This window comes from Oryzias latipes, chromosome 5, assembly GCF_053564925.1.
Source record: "Oryzias latipes strain Hd-rR chromosome 5, Olatipes_Hd-rR_3.1".
Classification (NCBI taxonomy): domain Eukaryota; kingdom Metazoa; phylum Chordata; class Actinopteri; order Beloniformes; family Adrianichthyidae; genus Oryzias; species Oryzias latipes.
Genome location: NC_136241.1, coordinates 10393787 through 10420573, shown reverse-complemented (window position 1 = coordinate 10420573; position 26787 = coordinate 10393787). Strand labels below are relative to the sequence as shown.

General features: G+C 38.2%; 1 protein-coding gene across 3 annotated transcripts; it reads right to left on the bottom strand.

Annotated features, from left to right (window-relative positions):
• Window positions 1-239: 239 nt before the first annotated feature.
• On the bottom strand, window positions 240-25668 carry mmel1 (membrane metalloendopeptidase like 1). 3 transcript variants are annotated; one of them, XM_078947066.1, is made up of 24 exons: window positions 25536-25668; window positions 16668-16835; window positions 16298-16342; window positions 15966-16025; window positions 15711-15872; window positions 15542-15622; window positions 15227-15322; window positions 14855-14973; window positions 13173-13238; window positions 12654-12788; window positions 12381-12470; window positions 10619-10755; window positions 10431-10524; window positions 10229-10357; window positions 8591-8689; window positions 8422-8505; window positions 8243-8346; window positions 7447-7505; window positions 7238-7357; window positions 6969-7102; window positions 6804-6869; window positions 6630-6725; window positions 6085-6161; window positions 240-5544 (listed from the first exon to the last, which is right to left on the bottom strand). In XM_078947066.1, exons 2-24 carry the CDS (start codon window positions 16822-16824, stop codon window positions 5445-5447), a joined length of 2310 nt encoding a protein of 769 aa, XP_078803192.1. In that variant the 5' UTR covers window positions 16825-16835; window positions 25536-25668; the 3' UTR covers window positions 240-5444. The 3 variants fall into 3 exon arrangements, with proteins under 3 accessions (XP_078803192.1, XP_078803190.1, XP_004068685.2); XM_078947064.1 differs by having other exon boundaries at window positions 16668-16858; window positions 25536-25666; XM_004068637.4 differs by having other exon boundaries at window positions 16668-16844; window positions 25536-25664.
• Window positions 25669-26787: the final 1119 nt, after the last annotated feature.

The following is a 26787-nucleotide window of genomic DNA, read 5'->3' as shown; positions in this document are numbered from 1 at the left end:
CGAAGTTGAGAAATGTTTGTGTTTTTGAGTTTAATTTTAAGCATGCGTCTGTTAAAAGGACATGTACAAAAAATTAAATAACAAAAAAGGTGTCTATAAAAACATAAAACTCTGCAAATGTTTGCACTATATACATTAGAATGTGAGCTACCTGTGTGTCAAAATGTTTGGTAAGTGTGCTATGGTTTTAATTGACTGTAAACCGTTTAGATTACGCCTTTTAAAACAAATTATTAAGCTTCTTCAGTTCAGACAATCACTTTAATGGGAATAATTACAAATCTGTCACAAAAATAGCAGTCTAGATAATTACATAGCAGCAGAACATTCATAAAAACATATAACATCTTATTTCTTTCAAAGCAACAATTTTACTCTCTACATGTCCTGTTAGGATCAACTTATCTAATGTATATAGATAGACCAGGTATGTTTTATATATGTTTAGCCAAAAATGGGTTTGTACATAGTTGCTTACCTATAACAGCACAGTTTTTGACAATTTTTGGCAATGTGAGGTCCAAAAATCCAGCAGGATTTTTCTTTACTTGCCAAATGTGGGGACTTTATTCACAACAAACAATAAAAGATTATTATCTTGACACTTAAAGTTTTCAGCAAACCAGTTGGTCAAGAAACATCAAATCTTCAATTACAGCTTGTAGTTCAGGCTCCACGTTTTTCCTCCTGCTCTTGTTTTAACAGCTGTGTCTTGCTGTTCAAATACACTTGTTTTGACATTTAGGAAATACTCCGTACTATAAAAGAGTTATGGATGCACAGTTTCACCTACACAGTGGAAATAAAAACAAGCAACAGCAGTAACTAGTTAGCTTTTTTTAGCTACTATGTGCTACTAGCTACTCCTGTAGCTAAGTTGTTGTTTTGAGTTGTCCTACAAGTGTGATAGAAAAGACGGAAGGAGAACTTTGAAGAGTTGAAACATGCTGGAGAGCACAGAGCAAGCGAGGAGGGTGTTGTGAAGTTGGACATAGCAAAGATCAGTAAGGATTAAGTAAAGGAGACACTGACCAGGATGAAAAGTGGGAAGGTGGTCCTGACAACACAACTATGGAGGAGTTTAGGAGAAATGGCCGACATTTCTGACTGGAATGCTTAACATTATCTTGGAGAGTGAAAAGATGTCCATGGAATGGAGGAGAGGTCCTTTTTTATCAAGAAGTGGGATGTGCAGAGTTGTGGACACTTCAGAGGAAAAAAGCTGATGAGTCACACAAACAATTTATAGGAAAGAAATATATTTGTAGGCAACATTATGGTTTCATTGCAAGAAAGAGAACCCGAGATGCAATGTTTGCTTTGAAGAGACTTCTGGAGAAGAGAAGGGCAGAAGCAGCTGCATTGTGTCTGTGTAGAGTTAGAGAAAGTCTATAGGATACAGACAGAAGAGCTGTGGTTTGTGCGAGAAAACGTCTGCAGTAGCAGAGAAGTTCAGAACATGAATACAATTGGTAGATAGTGGTGAGACGTGCTCTAGGTGTGACAGAAGTGACAGAAGTTCTTGAAGTACTTGATTACTTTACTTTAGTTACTGAATGAATTGGTGAATAAATTACTTTACTCACTCCTCAAATTTAAAAGTTATTCACTACTCGTTACTTGCTTTACTTTTTTCAACTCATACAAATTCTCAAGGAAATAAAGATAGCTCAAACAAGATACCCTTGTAAAATCCACAATATAAAATCATAGAGGCTACACAAGGCCAATTAAAAAAGTAATTAAATTACAGTAATTTGTTTCTTTGTAATTCATTACCCTCAACACAGCTGACAGATGAGGGTAGACAGAAATCTCTGTGGATCATGATATTTGCAGATGACATTGTGATCTGTAGCAAGGAACTCAAGTAGGACAGTGAGGTTACAGGGAGCAGAGGTGGCAAGGGTGGAGGACTGTAAGTACTTAGCAACAGTCCAGAGAAATAGAGAGTGCTGGAAAGAAGTGTAGTGCAGGTTAGAAAGGGTGGATGAAGGTTTCAGGTGGAATGTGTGACTAAAGAGTGTCAAATGAAAGGTGTAGAGGACTGTAGTGAGAGCAGCCATGTTGTTGGTTCAAGCTACATTCACACAGACATTGGCAATTCATGGTCAAGTGGCAACTTCCAAAGAATAGTCTATGTAAATCCAATTCAGGTTTTGGGTTTCCGTTCTTAAAACTTGTGTTCATGCGTAGCTACACATGTTTTAACAAAGGATTTAGGCTCTACGTGCAAAACATACAGGACTTGAAAGGGCGTTGCAAGTTAAACCAGGTTGAACTTTGACCAATCAGCGAATTGAATTTGGTAGTGACATATCAATGGCATGCCTTTTAATTTACAGAAATACTAATTGTTTGAAAATTGATCGTTGAGGAGAAATTACTAATTGCGGTTTGTGCCCAGCGGGAAATATTAGGGTGTCGAGAAAAATCGATTTAGCAAAAAATCGTGATATTTCATTTGAAGACACTTGTATTGAATTAAAATGCTGTCAATGCTTCAGTGTCTGACTCTAAATGTTCAGTCAGCCTTGCAGTTTTTGTTTTTATTAGACATGTACTGCTTAGTTTGTGCTTGGGATGGGTATCGGACCAAAACTCTGAGCCACGTTGCTGCCAGTACCATATAAAAATGCAGATTGTGGTGCTTTGAAGAGGGCTCCAGATGAGAATGAGTGACACTTGAGATGTATTGTGATACATATCAGATCGTGAGACACATATCATCATACGCATCTTATCGATTAAGATGTTGAGGTTCTCTTTGGGAGTGAGCAGGATGGATAGAAACAGGAATGGATCCCTCAGGGAAAAAGCTCATGTTAGACGTTTTGAAGACACAAGCAGGAAAGCAGATTGAGGTTCGCATTTGCAGTGAAGATATATATGAGGAGGATGGAGTTACTAAAAAACTAAGAAAATGGGCATACTGATATTTTCCATCTAACTATGACACTAAAAGTTGATACCAACTTAATGAAAAATACTAAAAAATGTTGGCTGCTTGGTACATTTTTTTCTAAATCACATTTGCGTTGGGTTTTAGCTTTCATTGGGGTCTTTCCATCACATCCCCACTATTATTTATTTTCCTTCTTTGTCTGGTAATCAAAACCAGACAATGCCACACGGATTGTTTCACACAACATTTAAACAGTCTGTAATGGAAAATATTAAGCAAACTGGGAATTTAATCAGGAGTCAACCTCTCACACATGTCTAAACTAATAATGTCAAAGAGGTTCAATAGTGAGTTGAGGCAGCGGATGTTACTGCTGTACTGTCTCAAGATCGTGAGTTTTTCATGTTGCTGTGCTGTAATGAGACAATTCTTGCTGCCTCACTGAGAAGAGCTTGCCTGGCAACCTTAGCTCCTGTCATCCCTATTTGCTTCAATTTACATTGTTTAGCCATTCATGTGAACAATGCTTTTGAGTCCTGTGTGTTGTATTTGTTATGAATTGATGTCTGAATAACACAGAAATGTTTTCTTCTTTCTTATTTTTTTAACAAAAGCATCCTATCTTGACTCTTAGTAACTAATGATCCAAGTCGGACATTTTCGCGGTAATTGGAATTATGTTAATTGAAGAAGGTTACATAACAACCAAAATGCATGAATACTTTACGTTTTGGCAGGAATGCTCTTTAGTCAAATCTAATTGTAATGAATGTGGATCTGACTTGTAACAAATATTACTAGGATTGATCCAAACAGAAAAAATATTATTGGCAAAAAGGTACTTTACCCATTCCAAACTCCTATCCAAAGACCTGACATTATCAAATATTTTATCACACACGTTTTATTTTTGTTTCTAAAAAGAAACATGCCAATGCCAAAATAAATGTTCACGGATAAGGAGAAAGTTGTGCGGTCATTTAAATTGGGCTTTTGCTCTTTCTTTTTCTTCTTTTTAAACATTGTAAACATTTTTACACTAATACACTTTTAGTCAAGTGTATTTCCCAAATTTCAAATCTTAGTACTCTAGCATCTCACTCTATGAAAAAAGCAGTTCCACCCCATTTTTTTCACAACAGTATTTGCCAAAAGATGAAAATTAACAGACACATTATATTGTTTCAATGTACACATTCACTTCAACAGCCTCAACTGAGACTTAACAGTCGTATTCAGTTTACCAAGGCATCCCGAATGTGACAGCCGCCATTCAAACCGGCTGTTGTTCTGCTGCACTTGAAAGCCCCCTTCAGTCAGTGTCCACCTCTTCTCTGTCCGCTTTGCTTTGATTTTCCTCTCATTACCTGTTAATAAGGGTAGAAAATAACAGTCCTGGCCCCAGCCATCTCGTTAATGACAGTCCTCAGTATGTCTGTCTGCGGACTCATTGATTGGTTACAATGGTCACTGCACTTCAACACACTGCACTCAACCTTTCATTTCTCTTATCAATGCCAGATCAGAAGACAAAAACTTAAGCTGCTGCCTTCCCATGAGCAAGCGCATCCAAGGCTTCACTTTCTCTTTCATGTAGCTGGCTGCATTAAAAAAGGATAAAAATCTCATAAATTGTTGTGTTATGGAGATTCCACATAGGATATCACATGGGATTATCTCTGTAGGAACATCTAAGATTGATGTAAAAACCTGGAAGCTTAAAAAAGGAGACTTCAAACATAAGTCAAAACAGAGAAAACTCTCGATATGATTATTAGCAAAGAAAAAAAATCACTTTATATAAAGTGAGGGTTATATAAAGTTTGCAGGTCAGCAACATAGTTACTTATCAGTAACTGCTGGGACATGACTGAAATTTGCATTAGTTAGTGATAAAAGGGAATAAATTTTTGCATGAGATGGACTGGAAACAAAAAATACATATCTTTTAAAAAGAACCAACACAGCAGTATAGCTTATAGATGTTTAACCTCTCTTTAAATGTAGAAAGGCAGAAATCTCCAACTCCACAGAAATGTCAATTTAAGCTTAAGGCTGCACAGATTTAACAGTCTTAAAGCCTTTAGGTTAATTCACTTTCACAAACCAAACTTTCAGAGTGTGACAAATTGAATGCAGAATTGCTTTGCAAAGCTCCGTTGTTCAATGGTCGGCAGTCAAAGTTAAAACCTATTCTTTACTTTTCTTTCTGAAGTAGTACAACATATTGAAAACAGAATATCAGACCAAAACGGCTGTGTACCACATGTTGCCGTCGTAATTATCAAGATCTATGCTGATGATGTGGTAGTTAGTTCACGAAAGGCTGGAAAAGCACTTACAGCCACGTATATGAACTTTAATGTTATGAAAGGACTTCAGGTCCATAATTTTCATTTGAACCCACTTTATAAAGTGACCTTCAAAGTTCAGAGGTTACTCAAACACATTTGAAACAATGACCTTCTCCAGGATGCAATAAAACACATGAGTACAACTTGTTCTTCTGCTTTACCCTGGTCATAAACTTGGAGAAGCTCTACCAGACACGACATTTGAGCTCAGGGTTCATTGGGCTTCCTTTCTGGCACTGAAAAGCTTCCGAAAAAGCTTCGAAATTTTGGAGGGATCCAAGCACCCTGAGAACCAAAGAAAACCAGGTTATTAGTATCAACAAAAATCCTAGCGTGTCAACAGTTTTGTGAGTTTATATGTGAATAATTACCTATGCCAAACACAAATCGAGTTTTTTTTAGCTGTTTTGTTTAAGTATTTTAACTAAAAAAAGTGGAGTTATATTTATCTATGCCTAACTCAAATTGAATAATTTTTAGCTGTTGAGTTAATGTATTTGTTTTACTCAAAACTGATGTGTTCAAACATTTAACCACTCGACCAAGACAAAATAATTTTTTTAAATGATTTTTCGGTTTTTTTATCGCCTTGGGGAGCAACACAAACAAAGTATTTGAAATGTTTTCTAAATGTGCTCTACCGTTTGTTTGATCAGGCAGTTGTAGGGTTAAAATGCATTTCGTGATAAAAAAAAAAGGTAAAACACTATGCTGTGTTTTTTATCACCATTTAGTGCAAGAAGAGGTTTTTCCTTTTGTAGAGGTTATAAAAAAAGTCATTTGTGCTAAATCCCCTAAAATACTAATAGTGGTCAAATGCGTTACCTGTACTCTAAAGGACTATGAGAATCGGTTTTGATTGACTGGCTGGCATACTCAGGGCGGTAAGCACCACACCACACCTTGAGAAAAGAAAACGTTTCATTAAATGGTTCAGAAATATTCATTCAAAGTTTTACTTTTGACAGATTTTTTGCAACTGGACACTTTTTACTCTGACAGCTCTTTTCATACTGTATATGCTGATATGTCATATTACACTGCAAAGACAGCCCCCTTAAAAATAAGTCAAACCTTTTTAAATTTGCAAAAACTAAATAAATCTGCAAATGGGGTTAACAAAAAGGTCCAACCAGGAATTCTTATTAAAAGAATAAAATTCTAGAAATCAAGACAATTTTTTAAACCAAGATTATTTAGCGATTGAAAAAGTTTTTAAGAAAAATTATATCTCTTGCAAGACAGAAAATAAGACAATTTTCTTGAAAGAAGGTTTTTTTCAACTTTTACTAGATTCAGTTTTTGCAGTGTATGACTGCATGACCTACTGAAAACCTCAACCAAAAACTACACGCTCTCTTGTTACTTACCTGGGCAAAGTTAAGGAAGAAAAGTTGCCTGTGATTCATGTCTAGTCCAGGTAGACGGGGCTCTTCCCCCTCCATTTCCATCCACTTTAGATAAGCCTGGAAAGACACACTTGAGCTAAGAAACAGCTAATTTAAATGTTTCCCAACTTTTCCTCATCAGTTACAACATTCTACCTTATAAGCTTGACGAACCCCTCCATTGTCTGCAATATTCTCCCCCAGTGTACTGATTCCACTGACCTACAACCAGATAGATTAACCCATTAAAAATAATAATTTTTGTAGCCACACAACACCTTAATACATTATTCAAAACCATCATGAACTCCACTGACTTACATTTTGTCCACCTGCTAGCTTCCAGTTGAAGTTGCCGTATTGCTGCACCATGCACTGTGACTGATCTTTAAAGTGCTCAGCAGAGTAATTACTCCACCAGTTTAGCATATTACCATCCTTGTCAAAATTACGACCTGCAAGAAGATATCAACCAGTGATTTTAGAGCTATTTTCTAAACGTAAGGCATATAAAAGAAGTTAATTGTGTAAAAGCAAGCAACTTATATTATTTATTTGTGATCTTTGGTGGTGTTTTAGCCGTCCCTCACCATTGTCATCAAACCCATGTGTGATCTCATGTCCGATCACCATGCCGATGCCTCCAAAGTTAAGGGCCTGGTGCTGGTGTTTGCTGAAGAAAGGCGGCTGCAGGATCCCTGCAGGAAACACTGGGGGAGACAAACAAGCCATCAGCTGATGAGCAACTTCTATCACAAAAACATGGAGGACAATGTGTTCTCTTCTTTGAAGCTCTTACCAATCTGGTTCCTGTTCGGTGAGTAGAAAGCATTTACAACAGCAGCCCCGATGATCCACCTGAGGAGTGAGTTGAACAAGATATACAAAATTACTGCTGTGTGTTTTGCCACAAACAGAAAATTGCTTTCCATTTACACACTTTATTTAGAAAGATTGCAGCAGAAATCATAAAAAAATCCCTTTTTAGTTCTGAAATTAATTTAGGGGTCTTTGAACTTAAGAATTTAGAAGCTTGAGTGCAACATTAAAAGGACATTTTCTTCCCTCACGCCATTAATTTCTTCCTTCTTATTTTCTTTATTGTCTCAGAATCAAAAACATGAAAAAACATTGGTTTGCTTTAATGTTGCCTCAATTTTACTATTTATGTTATATTTGAAAACAAAACAAAAATTCATAAGATTGAACTTCATAGTTTTTGAGTGTCTCCTCATTATGTAAAAGTTATCTCCAGAGGGTACATATTTGTATTTCCAAAAATACTACAGACTCATTTAAAAAGCTTTTTATTAAATATTTACTCACTACACACAACAATGAAGGACTACCATACCCAGGATCTAAAAATGTATTTGTATTCATTTTTTATTTTTTCAGAACTTGCTGTTATGGATACATCTCAGCATGTATCTTTCTTTTTTATTTGTTAACCATTAAGAAAATTGAATGTATTGTTATGTCTTTGAGCTACTTGCAAAGCGAGAAGATGTGTAACTGAGTCACATCCTTGAAGCTGGTGACTTACAGTCCATTACTGTCATAGTTTTTATCAATTGTGGATGTCTGTTACTTACAAATCAGGATCAACTGGTTCTCTCAGCTTCTTTAAACTCTTGTGAGCTTCAGACTTGAGGTTTTCGAGGACGTTCTCAAAGTAGTTTTCCTCACTGAAATTTAGCTGAAAGAAACAATATCCGATCAATACCTACTTCACAGGATCGGAATTGTGGCCTGAACTCTGACCTTGACTTACGTGGGCATACTCTTGATCAAGCTTCTGGTTGCTTTCTTCTAAAATATGATCCGGATAGCCAATATGCTCCTTCATTGCCATGGCCTAAAAAGAAAAAGAAGAAAAAAAATCAGTGTGATGAAACCTGAACTTTCTGGAGACTGACTCAGGTGTTCTTTTGCCTGTGTACCTTTTCTCTTGCCTTCTCCTTTGAAGCATCATCCATCCAGTTTAACTCCTCCAGAGTTTCTACATAGGCTTGCTGTATCTTACTGATGAGGTTACTGACCTATGAGGATAGTAGAAACAGTAGGTTTGAAATACGTTTTGGACATTTTTCACAAAGCGGCTTTTGCAGTTATTAAAACTGTTCAGCAAAAAAGATCAAATAACAGACTTTATGTGTGTTTGGCCTTGAAGTACCACTCTAATCACATTTTGATCTATTGTAAAAGTGGTCTTTCCATAATAATTATATGCAGCTTATAAGAAAATCAAAAAACCTGTGTTGGTAGATTCAGCGTATTCGCGGATGGATCTGGTCCCTAACCCCCGCGAACAGTTTTGGGTGCATTACTTTTAAAGAGTAATTGATTACTTTACTTTAGTTACTGAATACAATTGTAATTAAATTACTTTACTCATTATTTATTTTGAAAAATTAATTCACTTCTCATCACTTTACTTTTTTCCCCAATCATATACAGATTCTCAAGGGAAAAACAGATAAACAACATCCTCTTGTTTGTTTTTATATTATTTCTTTTATTCTGTTTTAACGTAAAGCACTTAGTGTTATGTTTTATGTAGGAAAAGTACTATATAAATAAAGTTTTGATTATATTTTTCTTTCATTTTACTTGATATTTAAAGCAATGACCTTGTGCAAAGGATGAACATGGTTCGAGACATAACCTGGCTTCATTCAAATTCAGACGGCAGTGTAAAAAATGACACAAAAATAAGTCTCAACACATGTAGTCTGTTGAAAGTGAGATGTGGAAAAAAACCTGTCATGTCTATGAAGTTAGATTCATATCTATCAAATCTGAAACTAAGCCATTCTTTTGAAAACACAAACTATTAAATGCGTCCAGCAGTTTCTTTGACCCTGAAATGCAAAAAAATCATTCTGACTGGACAGGGAACGGTCCTAAAACCAGATTAAATGTAAACAGTAAATGCTAATATAAACAGTATATGTAGTGGCTCGTGTCGCTGTTATCATGGAGTGGCTGTAAGAGCTGTTTATACGAAGCTGTCCTCCTCTCTGCTGCTCCTCACAGCAACTCGTCTTTGAGCAAACAAACTTTGATTTTAGGCAATGTCACTGCAGCAGCGAGGACTTGTCTTTATTTCCATCTCTACATCTGGATTAGCGTTCCTGCGCTAGTTATTCAAATTTTTTCTAATTAATCTCCATTGTGTTTCATTTAACCGTATCATATATTTTTTCATGAGTTTTTGTCTGTACAAGTTATTCAAGATATAAACTAGCCAATCAAATGCCTCAAATCAAAGCGCGTGGCGCCTTCTGGCTCCCACCTCTGACATTTCAAATGTTTGATTGACAGATTCTCCTGAGCCCACTTTCAGTGGAAGGGGTGTGGACCTCCAACAAGCTTACTCCTGATTTGAGTTTATTTATTTTTTTGTACATGTCCTCCGTGATTAGAAGAAAGCCACAAAAACATATTAAAAAACAATTGTGGTTTGAGTGGGTCTTCAAATAGTTATTTTTTAATACTATGAAAACATTTTGATGTGGAAGAAACACACAAGACACCTTGTCACTAGTGGACCCTCTTTAAAGGTCAGTCTGACTCACCATTTGTTTACTTTCCCCTGCAAACGTCTCGCGCACGTACAGGGCTCCAACTGCATTCTCCATGCTGCTTTGGACATATCGGACACATTCTCGCCACCAAGCGTCCTCCACTGTGGTTCCATAGAGAGTCTGAGCAAATGCACACAGACGTGAGGAGTTGGGTTTGCATTAACTCACGCTGACTCCTCTCTGCTCCGCACACCTTTCTGTAACGTGCTCTGGCGTCTTTGAAGCGGCGGCTCAAGCTGCTGACTCTGTCGATGATGAGCTGCCAAATGAGGTAGTTCTGCATAGTTCTGCAAATGTGCAAAAAAGCATTTCTGTTGACATTTCTTGCTGCATTTTTTTTTATTTCTCTAACTCAATCCATTGCGTCTGTTTTGAACTGACCGGACACTGTGTCTGGAGAGAACATCATCCAGCTTCTGAAGGTAAGGAGCACTGTACACCACCACCTCCTCTTCCCTTTGGGTGTCAATGGACACAGTGGACAGCACCCCCTGAATGAACTTTGTCCAGTTAAAGCCCTACAAGCAAAATATTACATAGCTTTACATTCACATGACAAAACACAATAAATTTACCAGGGAACTCCAAACTAATGAATACTGAAGTATTACTCTGGCTCTGACTGATCTGCTGTTTTACAGTTTTAGTTTCTAGACTGTAAATTTAACAGCCTAAATATTTGTGATAATAGCGGAGAACTTCACTTTTTCTACATCACATTTAAGGGCATTAACCCTAAATTTAAATAACTTTTTTTTTTTCCCCTCAGGGTTGCATTAGCACCCCACCACCACATCTTAAAGACCCACTCCAATGAAAATGAAATTTTTTTGGTTTTTCTAATGCGTTCTTTTGGCATTTTTTAATGATGGAGGATATATAGAAAGAAAATGCAAAGAAGAATTTGTAAAGAAGAATTTCTGGGTATAATTTTACTCAAATCGTTGTGAATTAGGAGCAGAGAAAAAAATTTGATTGGAAAAAGAGCTTACTTCCGACAGAAAATATGCTGGGGGGCTACAAGCTCCCTGCTCTTCTCCGCTCCACAATGGGGAAGGGAAGGGTGGCAGAGTTGCTCATGCCAACTCAGAGGTAAATTTCTAATGAACTGCTATCACTCTGCAAAAAAATGTTATTTTTTCATTTTGGCTAAACTATGACTAACTCATGTGAAACATTTCATTCATTCACGCAAACTGTTTGTGCAAAGGTGAGATAGCACCTGTGCTCGAGTGAGTGTTTATGTTCTTCTGGGGTGGATAATGGAATATAAAAAAGAGGGAGAGAACCCAGCCGCCCCCCACTAAGGCCTCCACCGCAGCAGCAGCGGCAGCCGGGGCCCCCCAACACCCGCCTGCCATGCAACCATATCGCCACCCGGGCAGGGCCAGCGGGAACGCCACAACTGCCCCCAACGCCAGAGAGCAGGGGGACGCAGGGGGGAGAGAGTGCAAGCCCCAGCCCAACCCGTAGAGCAGCACACCAGTGACAGGGCCGCCATGACAGAGGGCCCTGGTTCCCTCCGCCTCCAGGAATGGGGCGGGGGACAGAAGATCAGAAGTCCCTCTTACTTGTGTGATGTATGTGTGTGAGTGAGCGTGTGTGTGTGCATGTATGGGTGTGTGCTGGAGTGTGTATTTGTGATGTAAAGGGGGTGTGTATACTAAAGGGTGTGGTTAAAATTGGCAGGGGGGGGCACTGAGAGGACATCTGCTTGCAAACGGTGATGTCCAAGCACCCTCCCCACCAAGGGGCCCTAAAATGTCTAAGGTGCAGTTAAAATTGGCGGGTGGGGCACCAAGGACAACTACTGCTTCCTGGCAGTGATGTCCAAGCACCCTCTCTACCAAAATTCCTAAATGTCTAAAGTGCAATCAAAACTGAGAGGGGGGCCACGTTCCATACTGCAACAAAGGGAGGGAGCCACTGCCAAGTAGCTCCTCCCCCCAAGGTGCATCGCAGGCCGACCCCCACCACCCTAAACCCTAATAAATGGTTATATGAGGCTTTTTAAAATAGTTTAAAAGAGGATCGGAGTGGGACTTTAACAAAACCATAATGCTAACTTTACAAAATTCAGTTCCCATTTCAGAATATTGCATCTTCAGCATCTTGAATACAGCTGAAGTGAAATCACACTTACATTAAGGCTGAATGTGCTCTGAAGTTCACTAATTGTCATTTTGTTGTAAAGAACAGTGACATCTTGGCGCTCCTCTGCAGGTGATGTAGCCTGTGAAGCAACAGAGTTAACGATTTTAAAATGTTTTCATTTATAGAAAATAATTTCTGGTTCCATCATTGAGATTAGTATGAGAACACCTGCGTAGTTGCTTTTATTTCTACCTTTATTGAAAGTTATGCTGTTAGAATAGACTATGAGATTTCTTGTATTTCTGTAATGGCTTTCACTCACATTGGCGATGTCTGTCTCCAGCTCCAACACTTGCATCATCTCCTCCCAAACTCGCTCTTCGTCCTGAGTCAAGTTTCTGTCATCTCTTGTTATTTTTGCTATTGAAACCATGAACTGAAGATAAGCCTCTCGGACCTTTACAGAATCAGACAAACAATCAACAACGTTTCAAAAAGAAATCACGATGGTTTCAAAGAATTTTCATATCAAAACATATACTATTGCTGTTCAAAAAAATATCTTATAAATTTACTCAATTGAAGGTTTCGCATTAAATTTACATACAGCATTTATGCCTGTCTAATTCATTTTTATTGAAGGGCCCTATGCCATGCAAAATCAAAGTTTTGAGCTTTTAAGTGTTTTATAATGTTCATTCCTCACTACAAGAAACCCTGAAGCAGTATTTTGATCCGTTCACGCATTCCTGAGTATTCTTCTTCTTCCTATTGTCCATTTCCTTTGATTTTATTGCTGACATTTCTTGAAGTCAATCAATCAAAAACTGAAGTCTATCACCTTTTTGTAGTTTCCATCATTGAAATAATAATCCCTGGATGGCATTCCAAGTCCCGGCTGATCAATCTGAAAACATAAAATAAAATAAAAATAAAGTAAACAATAATACCATTAAGCACTATAGGCTACAATATTAAAACTGAAATGAACCAGAAAATTTGTAGTTTTATTTTGGACACACATGACATAACATCAGACTGTTTAAGACAAGCCTGTATTGACAAAACTATAAACATTATAGCTTCTTTTGAGTTGTTCCTGTGCTATCTTGCATTATAAATGGCCTCTCTCAGGCAGACATGATGGATACTGGAACAAAAATAAAAGACTCCAACAAGCCAATAACATGCTCATTCACAGGTTGCTATGGCAATTCCCACCTCTACAGAGCAGGGAGACATGGCGCTAAAGCAGAATCTGAAAAATGCTGTCATAGATCAAAAATGACAGGTCCCATTGAAAAAACAATTCTACCTGGAGAGGCACAATCTTGTGATGATAAATTATATTTTCCTCCATTTATGTTACTCCTATTACATTATTAGAGCAAAGTCATTGCAGATTTAAATGACTTGTGTATGGTTTAAAACAGAGAGAATGTTTGTAATATTAGTAAATTTAAAATGTGTGAATTCTATTAGTATGTTTTTAACAATGTTTTTCACCTATAAAATAGCAAAAAACAAGGATTCAATTTGGAAACTTAATTCTAAAAAAATGTAAATGTAAATTAAACAACGTTAGTATATTGAGTTGAGATTCAAAACATCAATTTAAATTATTTTTTTTAAATAAAAACTCATAGTTGCATGAATGTAAAACAAAGATTTATTTTTAAACAAAACAATAATACAGAAAAATCTAAAGGATCCCTACATTTATTTAAATTTTTTTATTAAACCTTTATTTTACCAGGATGACCCTTAGGACAAAATCTCTCTTTCAAGAAAGACCTGACCTTGAATAATGGTATTTAAAGACAAAATGTGTTTTTTTCTGTTTTATTTCTTTCTTTTATAAAAATGTAATTCAACTACCATTTTTTTAAATAAAATATCTAATAAGTAAAAAAAAAGTGTATTATGGAAAAGGGTTACTCATGGACAGAAAGTATCCAAATATGACTATAATATAATTTTTGCAAAAAAAAAAAAATATATATATATATATTCAGAGACATGCGCGTGCCTCTGTTATAACCTTCAAGGTCACAGGGGGAAAGGAACACAGGTACAGCCTGAATGTGTTTTCTGTTTGTCCTGAAAAAATGATGTTTTTACTGGCTTTATTTGTGACATTAAATATGCGATCAAGTTCTCCTGATCCTTTTAGAATTAGGAACTTAAAAGTATTAAAAAATTAAGCTAACACAGTCATGTTACACATATCTGTAATCGCGGCTTGTTTTGTACATATCAGGTTTAGTCTCTCAACAAGCAGTCTATCATTAGAGTGAGTGTTTTTTCCCTTTGCTTGTTGACACCATCATGAAAATAATTTGCACCGTTTACAGCAGCAGAAATGACAGTCATTAGAAGGGTTAAGTATCAACGTAATAACAATGAATAATGATGTAAACACTCAAAAACAACATTAGCAACCATAAGCCTTTACTTGCACATGAATGGGGTTTGGAAAATGACTCATGATTTTATTTCTGAGTGGAGAATCTGTAATCTTACATAAATGATGTGGCGTTGAGAGTCCCGATCATCTGTCCACACGTACATGTCCAGAATCACCTTCTTGTGAAAGTGAGCAGTGAGAATTGCCAGTGTGCTTTCAAGGCTCCATGTTTCTTCTAAAAATAAATACATAAAAAGAGGGCTTATTTTTTTTTCTTTGAAACCATACAAAAGTGTAAATTGTCAGGACTTCTTTATTTAAGCCGCATGTGTAAAAAGGACAAATGCAAATGGACAATTCCAATTTTTTGGAGATGTAATTAGTGCTGAAACATCTGGAAACTCACTGATTCAAACATTTTTTCATTCCTTTTTTTTATTGGCTGGAACACAAACGTGTATGAATCAGTGTGCAGGAGACAATTCTACCTGCTGTTGTGTTCCAGTCCTCTGAAGCCACGGGCCAACCTCCAACACTGTCGATGAGCTTCATGAGGGGCTGAGAGTCACGTTGCTCAATAAGGCCTGCACACAACAGACAGTCAGCCACAAAAAAAAAGCTAATTCACGAAGTTAAACATTTTAATAACTTCCAAATATTTACAAAAAGTAAAATGGAAAAATGCATTAACTATGTGTACGTAACAGGAACCTACAATTGAATGCACATTTATCAGATTGGGATTCGATGTGTAAAGGATTTTGTCGGTTTATGACTTAAGTTTCAAATAAAGAAATAATTACTTTCATTCATGCAGGAGTTGTAAAGGACTTTGGCTTTCTTTATGGCATCTCTGTCTGCTTCACTTGTCATTTCAAGAACACCTGCAACAACACAAGCATCCCGTATGAATGGAGCCCACTCTTCCAAATACTGCTGCCCACAGATCTCCGCAGCCTTGTTCCTGCTGACCTTTGAGGACAATCTCCAGTTTGTCTCGCAGAATGTCAAAGACACTGTGACGGGAGCTTGTCTCTGGGATGACGTGTCGCTCCAGCCAGCCGCCACAAGCGTATCGATAGAAATTATCGCAAGGCTCCACAGACTTATCCATGTTCTGCAAGAGCCGAGCAGCTGCAAGGAACCACACGGAGGAACAGCAGGATGGTAAATGCTAGAAATCACACATAGTTGTAGGAAGTAGAAAGTAACAGCAGCTTTCCTCACCTGCAGTAACACAGTCTGCTGTCGTGCACACATTGTTGAGGCTGGAGCGAAACATCTGGCCTGGAACAATCAGTTTCAACGATGGTAAAATAGTATAGTGGACTCTGATAAATTACATCCCCAGCTTAGACATAAAAGATGCTGCTATATGATGTTGAATTGAAAGTACACTAGAGTCCTGCTGCAGTTGTTGTGTTACAGGGGAAACGTCCATGTCAGCATTGACTGTGGCCTTTCACTTTTGTGCGGCCCCGCTGATCCAACAGAAAGGGGTATTAAAGCACTAAAGCATCAGAGGCGGGTACATGAGAAGTTTATAGGGTTGGACTTACCTTCACCCGTTGAGCCTCTAGTTACAGTCGACCTGTTGGATTTTTCTAAAGAAAAAAAGAAGACCGCATAAATGGTCTAATTCAAAGTTCTAACAAAGCTCTACAATGCAGATCTGTTAGCTTTAAAAAAAAAAGGTTACTATTCTTTCTAAATGGATTGACCTGATTGTTCAAGATGGATGTGTCAGTTTCCGGATAAACTCTGGATTGTACCAATAACGTTCAGACTCATTTGATAATTGCATGGTTATTTAAAAAAACCATTGTGAACATTTCCTGATCTACTGCAGTCATGAAGGCACACAAAGCAGATATTTCTCATTATATTTTTGCTCTGCGTGATCTGGATTATTCCACAGAGATCAGTTACCTTTCACAGCTGATGTGTAGAGGACAACCAGCCCGGCCAAGGCACAGCTGGCCAGCAGCAGCAGCACAGACAGACCGATTTCTGCCACAGTCCAACGGCGTTTTCCAGGTTTACTCGATTTCTCCATGATATCCATTTGGCTTTCGGATTTTCCCATATTCCTTCTGACTGCCGGCTCTGCGGGAAACACACTGTCAAAGTGTAGGCAGCTACCACTTTGTGTGTGTATGTGTGTGTGTGTGAGTGGGCTGTGCAGTGATCCATAAACTGTGCCAGCTGACCTGCAGTGAGTGAGCTTCAATTGCTGAACACCTACAACAACTTTGCTGACAGGAGTTGTGAAACTGTTGTTGCTGCAGATACAGTTTTTGTTTAACTTCTGTTTCTATAATTCTCATTTGAGTGTGTCAAAGACTGGATTTCAAAAAAACTGTAACTATAAAATGTTGCAAGGAAACCCTTTAACTAAGCCATTCATCATAAGTACAAAATAGACTTGTATTTGAAAGCCACTTGGTTCCTAACAGTTGATATTTGCACACTGAGCGGTGTTCAATAGGGCAGACGTGGTGTGAAGAGAATGAATGCATGAAGAATGAGCCACTATTTAATGTCCAGATGGAAATATGCATTTAAATGAGGAAGTTAAGATAATAATGTAAGCCACTGCTAATATCAAATCAAACCTTTTTCTTCTCCAAAGAGAACTAACATGAGGTCTTTGATAGATATTGAGTAAATAAAATAAAAACAAAAAATAAAAACTAAAGGGGAAAAAAAGTTGCAGATAGAAAAAAAAGCACTGATCCAATCTCTTTACAATATTAAAATCCTGTTTACAATTTCTATCAAAAAGTTTCCTTTTATCTCCACAACTGCATTTTAATATTTTCAAAAATAACAGAAACTATCTGTTGCTTTGTGTTTGATTTGATTTCCAATAGAAAATCAAACACTGGGACTATTTTTGTAAACAGCAATTTAAAATAACTGTTCAATATTTTTAAGTGTATATCATTGACTGTATAAAAGGAACTAGACTAAGTGGCCCCTCCCCCGTCACGCTCCAAACAGGAAGTACCCGCTGGCTTCAAGAAGCTAAAATCCCATTGATTTATGTTGAGAAATAAACAAGCTTTACTCAAACTTTCTATTCCTCAGAATAACCATTCTTGCTCTGCTACCCTTTTTTTCAACATGTTCTTGCTAATCCAAATTTTCTTGCATGATCTTTTTCTGGTTGCCACAGAATGGATGACTAAGATCAATCATTACTTACTGGCATCGTTTGGCTCCAACATGGCAGCATTGGTAATGTGAAAGATTGGTGACTGAGCTGACTACATTTCATTGGACCCGGAATTTTTCTATGGGCGACGACACACTTACTCAATCCAGTTCTCCTATACCTCATGTGTCAAACTCAAGGCCATGTCATTTTATGTGGCCCGCGAGAGCATAACAGTTTTTAATTTCTTAAAATAAAAAATAAAAATTGGTGTGTATTTATTCATATCAAGGGGGAATCAGACTTGAAATATCGGATTGGGCAACTGTGATGGCTGCCTACTGTGCCACACCATCAGGGCAGTAACCTCCTGCACCACACCCTACATATATCTGTTCACTTTATTTGTTTGCAGATACTTTTAGATTTCTTTTTCAAAAGTAACACATGTTTGATCATAAAATGTATTAACATGTTTCAGTTTACTTTAGTATAATTTGCTTTATTAATTTGATGTTTTGTTTAAGTTACCAGTGCTAAAGGGAACAATTGCTGCTGCCATCTGCTGCTGGAACAATCAAGTCAGGCCTGACACAAGAATGCATGCCAGTCAGCAGAGGCCTTATATTCAGCAGGCAGCTAATTGGACTGAACCATCACCCAGTGGACAAGGAACTCTTTTTGTGTTTCCATTTTGATGGTCCTTAGTTTCATTCATTGTGTATGTTAATTTATCACATGTTGGGCATTAGTTTAGTTTGTTCTCTGTGGTTTGTCTTAGTCTCTTTAAGTTCCCCCTTGTGTGTCTAGTTGGTTTGATCAGCCACTATATATGTTCTCTTGTGTTTGCAATTAGGGAGGTCAGTTTGATTAAGTTTGTTTGTTCAGTTGTCCTCTGTTACATTTAAAAGCTTGAGTTAATTTTGTTGCTTTGACCTCTTTTAAGGGCCCATTTTTGCCCATTTACACATTTTGAAAATTAAATTTCAATATTTTTGATTAAATTGTTTGCTGTCCTTGCCTTCTACTGCTCGGTCCACCACAGCAACTATACATTAGGACTTAAACACTGTCCATACAACCTAACCTGACAGAATCAAATTTGAAAGGATTTATGTTAGAGTAACAAGCAAACATGTTTTCTATGCAACTGTAATTGTCACTTTAAAAAGTTATCATAGGTAAATCATGAGTTATTTAACATTATGGAGTAGTTAAGTTTATTTTTCATCACATCTAGTTACATGTATAAGTTAAAACTGGCCCTTTGAGGACAGCCACTATGCTGTTGTGTCCTATACAGTCAGTGGTGTATACCTACAGATATGAAACGTTTTGATAGATGTCAAATATGTGTTATATATGACAATCCAAATTATGGTAGGTATTGGAGTTTACAAAAAAATAAAAAGTGTAGTGTAGGAACCTCTGCAACCAGAAAATCAACATGACTTAATCATGACTAGAATATGATGGTTTTGCTTACCTGTTAAAAAAGTCTGAATACAGCAGTGCATTTGAAAGTTTTATCACTGAGCACCATATGTTGATAATCTAGGCAGCAGAGTCATTGTGTGGCAAATGTTACAATTTTTCAAGGAAACAATTTGGCAAACACTAAATGAACCATTAAACTCAGCCGTTTGCATTATTTGGCCTCACGTTACCCCTGTGAGCACACACCTCAGGCTTTAAGCTTTCTTCAAAGGAACTAATTTTTGCTTACAATAATTGTGTATATGCGAACAGAACATTCCAAATGAGCATTTGTGCAGAGGACAAAACAACAATCACCACAAGCTTTTAGTACTTCTTTGTATCTATTCACTCTGCAGCACCTGTTTCCTCCATAACCATCACCATCGCCCTATCATTAGGTCTGACAGGGGATGGGCTGTAAATCAGAGGTTCACACTGCTGCGCCCCATTAGCCCTTCTTGATGAATACTCATGGGCACATATCTGGCACCGCAGTGATGAAGAGCAGTTTTCTGGAGCTTCACTGCAATCTACGGACTGAACTTGCTCTCAGAGGCATATTATTGCCATACTGCTTTCAACATAAGAGTTATTAGCACTGTTTAATGTAAGCAGATGACGTTGTTGTGTACTTTCTAACTGTGCACAAACAGAAATGAATCAATATCCAAAAAAAGCACTTTGAAAATGACTTCCAAGTAGTTTTCTTGAAATTACAAATTCTCTGTCGAATATAGTTTTTCCCTCGACTGATTCCATATCTAGATTAAAGTCATTTTACAGCTAAAAGTGTCACGGAATTCTACGGCTAGCAAAAAAAAGGTTCTTGCCAATGGTAATAATTAAATATCATAACTTATTTGCTGCAATGTGAAGAAAAACACTGCAGTTTTGTTCTATAAAATGTCAATCTTGGTTTTGAGCTTTGATTTTGCAAACGGATAAGATAGATCATTATCAGGCGAATGCTGACCCCTTCCTAAATCGAGCTGAATCCAGTGTGGTTCCTTAGGCAAATCTTTCACTCTACTGCCTCGTTACAAGGAAGTTCAAGTCTGGTTCTCCCTGTGCCAGTCCCCAGCCCGGATAAAAATAAGGGTTGTGTTTCAGGAAGGATATCCGGCATAAAAATCTCTGCCAAACCAACTGTGCGGATTTGATCCACCAAAAGGTGAACAACAGCAGTTCTTTAAAAGACCACTGGAGAATGGTATCAAATAGGAGCAACTTACCTTCAACTTTCATCTGCAAAAGTTTCACTTTTTATCAAAAAGAAACATATGTAAAGCTCGCTTTCAAAAACGTTTTTAGTTTTGTTTTGTTTTGAACGTGCCCTGTCCAACAGCTGAGCAGATACTGTAGATAAGAGCTGAAGGTCTCTTGTGTTGGACCTATTTTACTGTTACAACAGGGGGTTGTGGGTCTTCTGACACACAAGGTGTGTATTTGTATAACCCCCCTTTGTAATACAATATTTTCAAGACTTTATTCATATTGATTACATTTGTATTCTTTTTTGTTGTTGTACCGGATGGAAAAGAAAAAGACGAAAGAAAGGGAGAGATGTTGGAGACAGGGGGTGAGGGCACGGAAGAAAGGGGGAAAAGGGAAGTTAAGAAAATCTGGAGGATGATGACAGAGGTGGGGGTTTGGGGAGGGGGGTACAATCATAAAGCAACAAGATGTTGGAGGATTATCATCATTACTGTCTGGTGTTAGTCAAAAGGGGTGAGGCCTGTCCACACACATACTCAAGTGTTACAAACACTTGAGTACCGATCGAAGGGTCGGCGGTTCGATCCCTGCTCCCACCAGCCAAGATGTCGTTGTGTCCTTGGGCAAGACACTTCACCCTCCTTGCCTCCAGTGTGGCTCCACTGGTGTGTGCATGTGCATGAATGATCCCGGTGATGGTCAGAGGGGCCGTAGGCGCGAAATGGCAGCCACGCCTCTGTCAGTCTGCCCCAGGGCAGCTGTGGCTACAACAGTAGCTACCATCACCAAGTATGAATGAGGAGTGAATGAATAATGGACACAATGTAAGCGCTTTGAGTGTCTTGAAAAGCGCAGACAAATCCAATCCATTATTATTATTATTATTATTATTATAAACTTGCCTGTTGGCTCCAAAAACCTTCACATACAATCATGTCAACATGTACTCAACGCAACAAAAGTTCACACACACATTCTATTTGTGCAAAGGTGCGCTGACACCCCTGCTCAGGTGGATTTTCATGTTCCGCTGAGGTGGATGATGGAATCTAAAAAGAGGCAGAGTGCCTGGCCGTCCCCACACCAAGACCCCCGCCGAAGCGGTAGCGGTAGCCAGGGCCCCTGGACACCGGCAAGGTATAGCAAATACAGGAAATCCGCCCTCCAGGAAAACCAGCCAGACAACTGGAACGCCAAAGAGCAGGGAGGTGCAGGAGCACGGAGAGTGCAGGCCCCAGCCCAGCCAGAAGGATTGTCCTCTACCCCGCCAGTTGATCCAGCCCGGGATCCCACCAGCTGCCCCAGCCCCAGACGAGCTGCCCACCACAACCAGGGAGTCTGGGCATCCCCCCTCCCCAACCCCAAGCACAAGCCAGGGCCCCGCAAGAGAGACCCACTCCAGGCAACCAGCCTCCCACCACGCGGGAAGTCGGGGAGAGAGAGCAAGACAAGGGACGTCCACCTCCGCCCATGAGGAGGACGCCTAAGATACGTGGGGTCCCTGACGAGCGTAGTGGACATTGCCCGACCAGGCTGGGTGGGTGGGTGGTTGGGACGCTGAGAAGACCTCTCCTGATTGATGGTAGTAATGTCCACCCACCACCACCAGCACCACCAAGGGTTCTACATGTCTAAGGATTCAAAAAACCTTTTGATGCTTATTGGTCAATTTGGGAAGAGTAAACTCCAGTCAATGTGCACGATCTACTTCAGGCTTCAGTTTCCCCGTTAAAAGACCTGTGAGTGATGGCAAAAGGGTATTCCAAAAAAGAGTGACTGGACGGAATAAAACAAATGTGAGACATTTATTATATCCAAACGTTGTTCTACCTAATTGTCAAACAAATGTATACACACCTTTGGGATTTAATTCATTCAAAATGATGTAGTAAAAATACATTTTCCATCCTCCCTACTACACACACATCATCACAACATCATTGATCCATCAATTTTCTCAAGTTGGGTGTTTTAGCTGTGAAAAGGGTGCTTAATGTTTTCTAATTCTTAAAAGTTATTTAAACCAGGCAGCAATGAATGCAGTTTATTTTTTAAAAGTCAAACATGTATCTGGCTTTCTATGTTTGTGAGAGATATATATGTAAACAAAAAATTTGTCATGTAAGATTTGCCTGACTTTCAAAGTACCAGTAGACACATTTTCATTGGCCAGGAATTTGCTAAAAAAAAGTCTGCAGGTGTGATTTTTACGTTTTAACCATCGTGTACTCATACATTTGAGTCTTATGAAAGTAACTGTTAGGGATTAGTTTGCTTGTTTTAATGCTGTTATACAAATATTTTGATCCTAAGATAAAGACAAAGAAAATGAATAGTGATGTGTGACAGGAGTATTGGCTGGCCAGCACTGAACTGCAGTTTCTCTGTTTGCACAAAGCCATATTTTGCAGGTAAAACAGGCCACCTTTTGTGAATTATGAACAAAAACCACCCCATTCTTGTCTCTATAAACAAAGAAGTAGCTTCAAAGACACTTTTATGTGTCTTTGCTTTGATAAAGAGGCTTTCCGGGATGGCAGTCTGAGTGTTGGGGAAATAAGGGAGAGATGAAGTCTCATGCAGACAAAGTCTACTGTCTGTCATACACATCAGAAAGCCAATTTAATGTTAGCAGCCAAGTGGTAGCCAGGTAAAGTTAACCAGGCAAAACAGACCTTATCTTAGGGAGGGTGGGGCATGACAAAGACCCCTTAGAGACCGACGCCAATCATCTTTTTTTCTATTGTAAAAGCGTTAATAGTGGTCTTTGAATTATGATCATGGAGTGTTTAGGCAAAATCATTGTCATTTTTTACGTCACAGCTTCTGCAGAGCGGCAGTAGTTCATTCGAAATTGGCCTCTGAGTTGTGGGCAAAACTGATGGCGTGGAGTAGGCCTGCCCCCACTTCCGTCATCCATCTGTTGCTCCTCCATCATCAGAAAAATGCCACAAGAATAAGTTAAAAACACCAAAAACAGGATTTTCATCAGAGTGGGTCTTTTTTAAAACAGCCAATGAGAGATGCCAGAAGAAAAAGGGTTTAGTTAACATTCTTATTATTGTTTTGAACTTTTGTAAAAACGCATGAGGGTCCACTGGTATATCAGATTAAGGTTGGAAAACAGCACAATGTGACCTATTTATATAGACATTATCCAGCCTAAGAAGTGAAGTATTGGCCTGAAAAAAGGAAATGTTGCTGAAACATGTCCTGAATCTTGTTAATTTACAACTATTTCTGAAAACTAAGTCAAACTGTGTTTTTTTAATTTATTTTTTAACAGCTTTACATATAAAATAGGATTTGTGAGTCACTGAGCTTTTTTTTATGTCAGTAGAAGAGCTACTAAACAGCATTTTTGTTCAGCTTTTCTGGAGCAGCCTGATCTTGACGACCAATTGCTGCTGCTACTATTTTACACTTTAGCTCAAGAAATCACCTTGTGAAATGAACGTGAATGCCTTCAGATTTGAAAAGTGCTGCGAACTGGGCTGCTTGGATGTTACACCGACAGGGCATGTGCTGTCCGTGCTGTTGTGAGCCACGGGCAAAACAAGCAAGTCATTTTTTTGTTATGAACACTTGAGTTCTGGCTTTTGATCCAAAAAACAAGATTTTGAACAGGTTTATTTCTAAAGACCACATTCATTTGCAATGGAAAAACAATAAACGTCTAAAAGCATTTTGATTTAACATTGACACTGGCAAATAATAAGAAAATGATAATAAAATTCGTTAAACTGGACAGGTTTTAACCAAAACTAAAAGTCTCTTTTTCGCTTGCAAATGTGAATGAAATCAAAAGTAATGGTCCTAATTTCAGCAGTTTTGATGACCATACCTTTCACAATAAAATGTCAATTATATGGTCAGGATTAGGCAATTAACTGAACCACAAAAATAAACCTCTAAACTTTTTAAATGACTTAAGTAATAAATGCATTTGATATAGCAGGATTCAAAGAGCGTGTAGGAAATCATCACTTTCTGAGCGATAACTCTGGAACATTTTTTGTGCTCAGCTCTGTGGAAAACTAATCCTGTTTAAGCACTTTTTAAAAGGTCCAAGATCAAAGACTTCTTAATAATTCTAGGAGGATTTGCATATCTTGACTGTCTTTTTCAGTCTGTAATAGGCTTTTTGAGAGGAACAGGACACTGTCAGTGCTGTCTGTCTCACTGGGGTCAGCTTTTTTTTCTTTATTTAATCGTGTTTTTAAGGTTGAAGAATAAACGCCATGAGACCATTTTAACATTAAATGAATCATCTATGGATGCAAAGAGTTATTGAAAATGTTAGCTTTTATTTGTTTTACAAAAAATGTTTCATGCTGCTTTATAAGTGAAAGTGGCGTGAAATTTTAGAAACCCTCTTAATCCTTTCAGTAACAGGAGTCCAGATTGAAATGTCAATGACTCTTTAGGGATCATTTTCTAAAATGTCCCCTTGACTTCTGATATGAACAGAGCAGAAACTAAAGTTAAAACTTAAACATATAGAACATGCAAGGCATGTTGACATGTAAGGTCAAGGGAAATATAACAGGTCTTAGGCCTTTTTTTTCTAGTCACCAGTAAAACAATTTTATTCAGATGATACTAATCTGTACCAAACGTTTCACAGGTTTCTTGTTTTTGAGAATATTATGATTACACAGAGTTCAGTGGCTGGTACTGTTCTTCTCAAAAACAAACCAAACATGGATTAACCTACAGGTCATACTGTGCTAGCAACTCACACACTTTCACTCAGCCTCACAAGCTGCTAAGTAGAGTAGGGACACGTGTTAAATCTTTTTCCAAGTGTAAACAGTTTTTTGTCTGTCCAGACACCGCTGGGGTTTTGACCTTATGTGATGCATAAAGGGCAGCAGTTTCAATGGTGTAACTTGGAGCATTTTTAACTTGACACTGAAACAAGGTTAAAGGATTGGTAAGCTTACCTTTGTAGGTGGATGGAAGATGTCCCTGAGCTGCTCCCCCACAGCTCACTAAGGTCTCAAACACCCCTGCTGAGCATCCGCTCAGAGCTGGTGTGAGGATGAACGAGCCTGTACTGCCGACTGAAGGAGACGTTTATTCAGTTCAGTGTGCTGCACCGGGAACTATGAGGCAGCGGAGAGGGAGGGGGGAGCCTGACAGGGAGGGAGGGAGCCAAGAAGGAGGCCGATGGAAGGTGATAGCACTGTTATGTTTGTGATTACATGACTGTGATAAGGAAAAACATCAGGTGCCCGCGCCGCGAAGGGCTCTGCTGGCTTGTGATATGTGTCTGCGACTGGCGTAGGGGTCAAGAGGATGCCGGATCCGTTACAATGAACCACAATTCCATTTTTGACTGTGGAGTGTCCCCCAGCTGGTGAAAGAAAGAGAAAAAACCTAGTCCTAAAGTGCACAGCTGATGGATTATTCAAAAACAGTGTGATATCCCAATGTCTGCAGAACTATGTTTTCGTGTCAGCATCAAAATAGAAAACGCTGCAACACCTCTCTTCTTCACTGTTCTAGAAAGCTCATCTGTGTGATTGACCTGTGACCTAGTGTCACTGTGAAATGGCTCATTTTTAGGATGATTAACCACCATAATTACTTTTCCTAATTAGCAAATAATGAAGAGAAAACAAAGTGGGAGGATTTGAGAAGACAGATTTCTACTCTGAAGCCATGGAAGTGAGTGAACTGTGATTTCAGCTAGCAGAGAGGAAATCTTACAGAGATGTTTGTATCTGTGCTGTAGGTGCCTAACATGACTGATGTTGTGGGGGCTCTGCAGGAAGTCAAGCTTGCAGCTGAGTTAATAATTTATTCATAGATTTAATTTAGCCAATCGTTAACTTCATATTTGGTCTTACTTCGACTGTACAGTAAATACATTTGGTTTGTTGATCTTGATGGTTTGCTTCACAAATATTCTGAAACTAAAGAATTACAGAGAGAAATAATTTGGTACCATATGTATTTTTGTTATATTGTATTAATCATGCTATAATAAGGCTTTTTAGTAGGGATGTAATAATTAATCGATTAATTAATTTCTATTCCAAGAATTGAATAAGATCAATCTGTCTGAGGTGGAATGGAATCAAATTAACCAGTACGATTAAAAAAACGTTTCAAAAATAGATGCATTGATAATCGAATCAAAACTGGAGACGCATGCTAGGTTTATTTTACTATAACGTAAGAACGACCATG

What these genes read in the sequence shown, in the direction of transcription:
- mmel1 (XM_078947066.1), bottom strand. Translation starts at nt 16,824, where the DNA reads ATGGGAAAATCCGAAAGCCAAATGGATATCATGGAGAAATCGAGTAAA. An exon ending in TGGAGACAGACATCGCCAAT is followed by an intron (nt 12,471 to 12,653) that starts GTGAGTGAAAGC and finishes GTTGCTTCACAG; the next exon opens with GCTACATCACCTGCAGAGGA. An exon ending in ACATGGGTTTGATGACAATG is followed by an intron (nt 7,103 to 7,237) that starts GTGAGGGACGGC and finishes ATCTTCTTGCAG; the next exon opens with GTCGTAATTTTGACAAGGAT.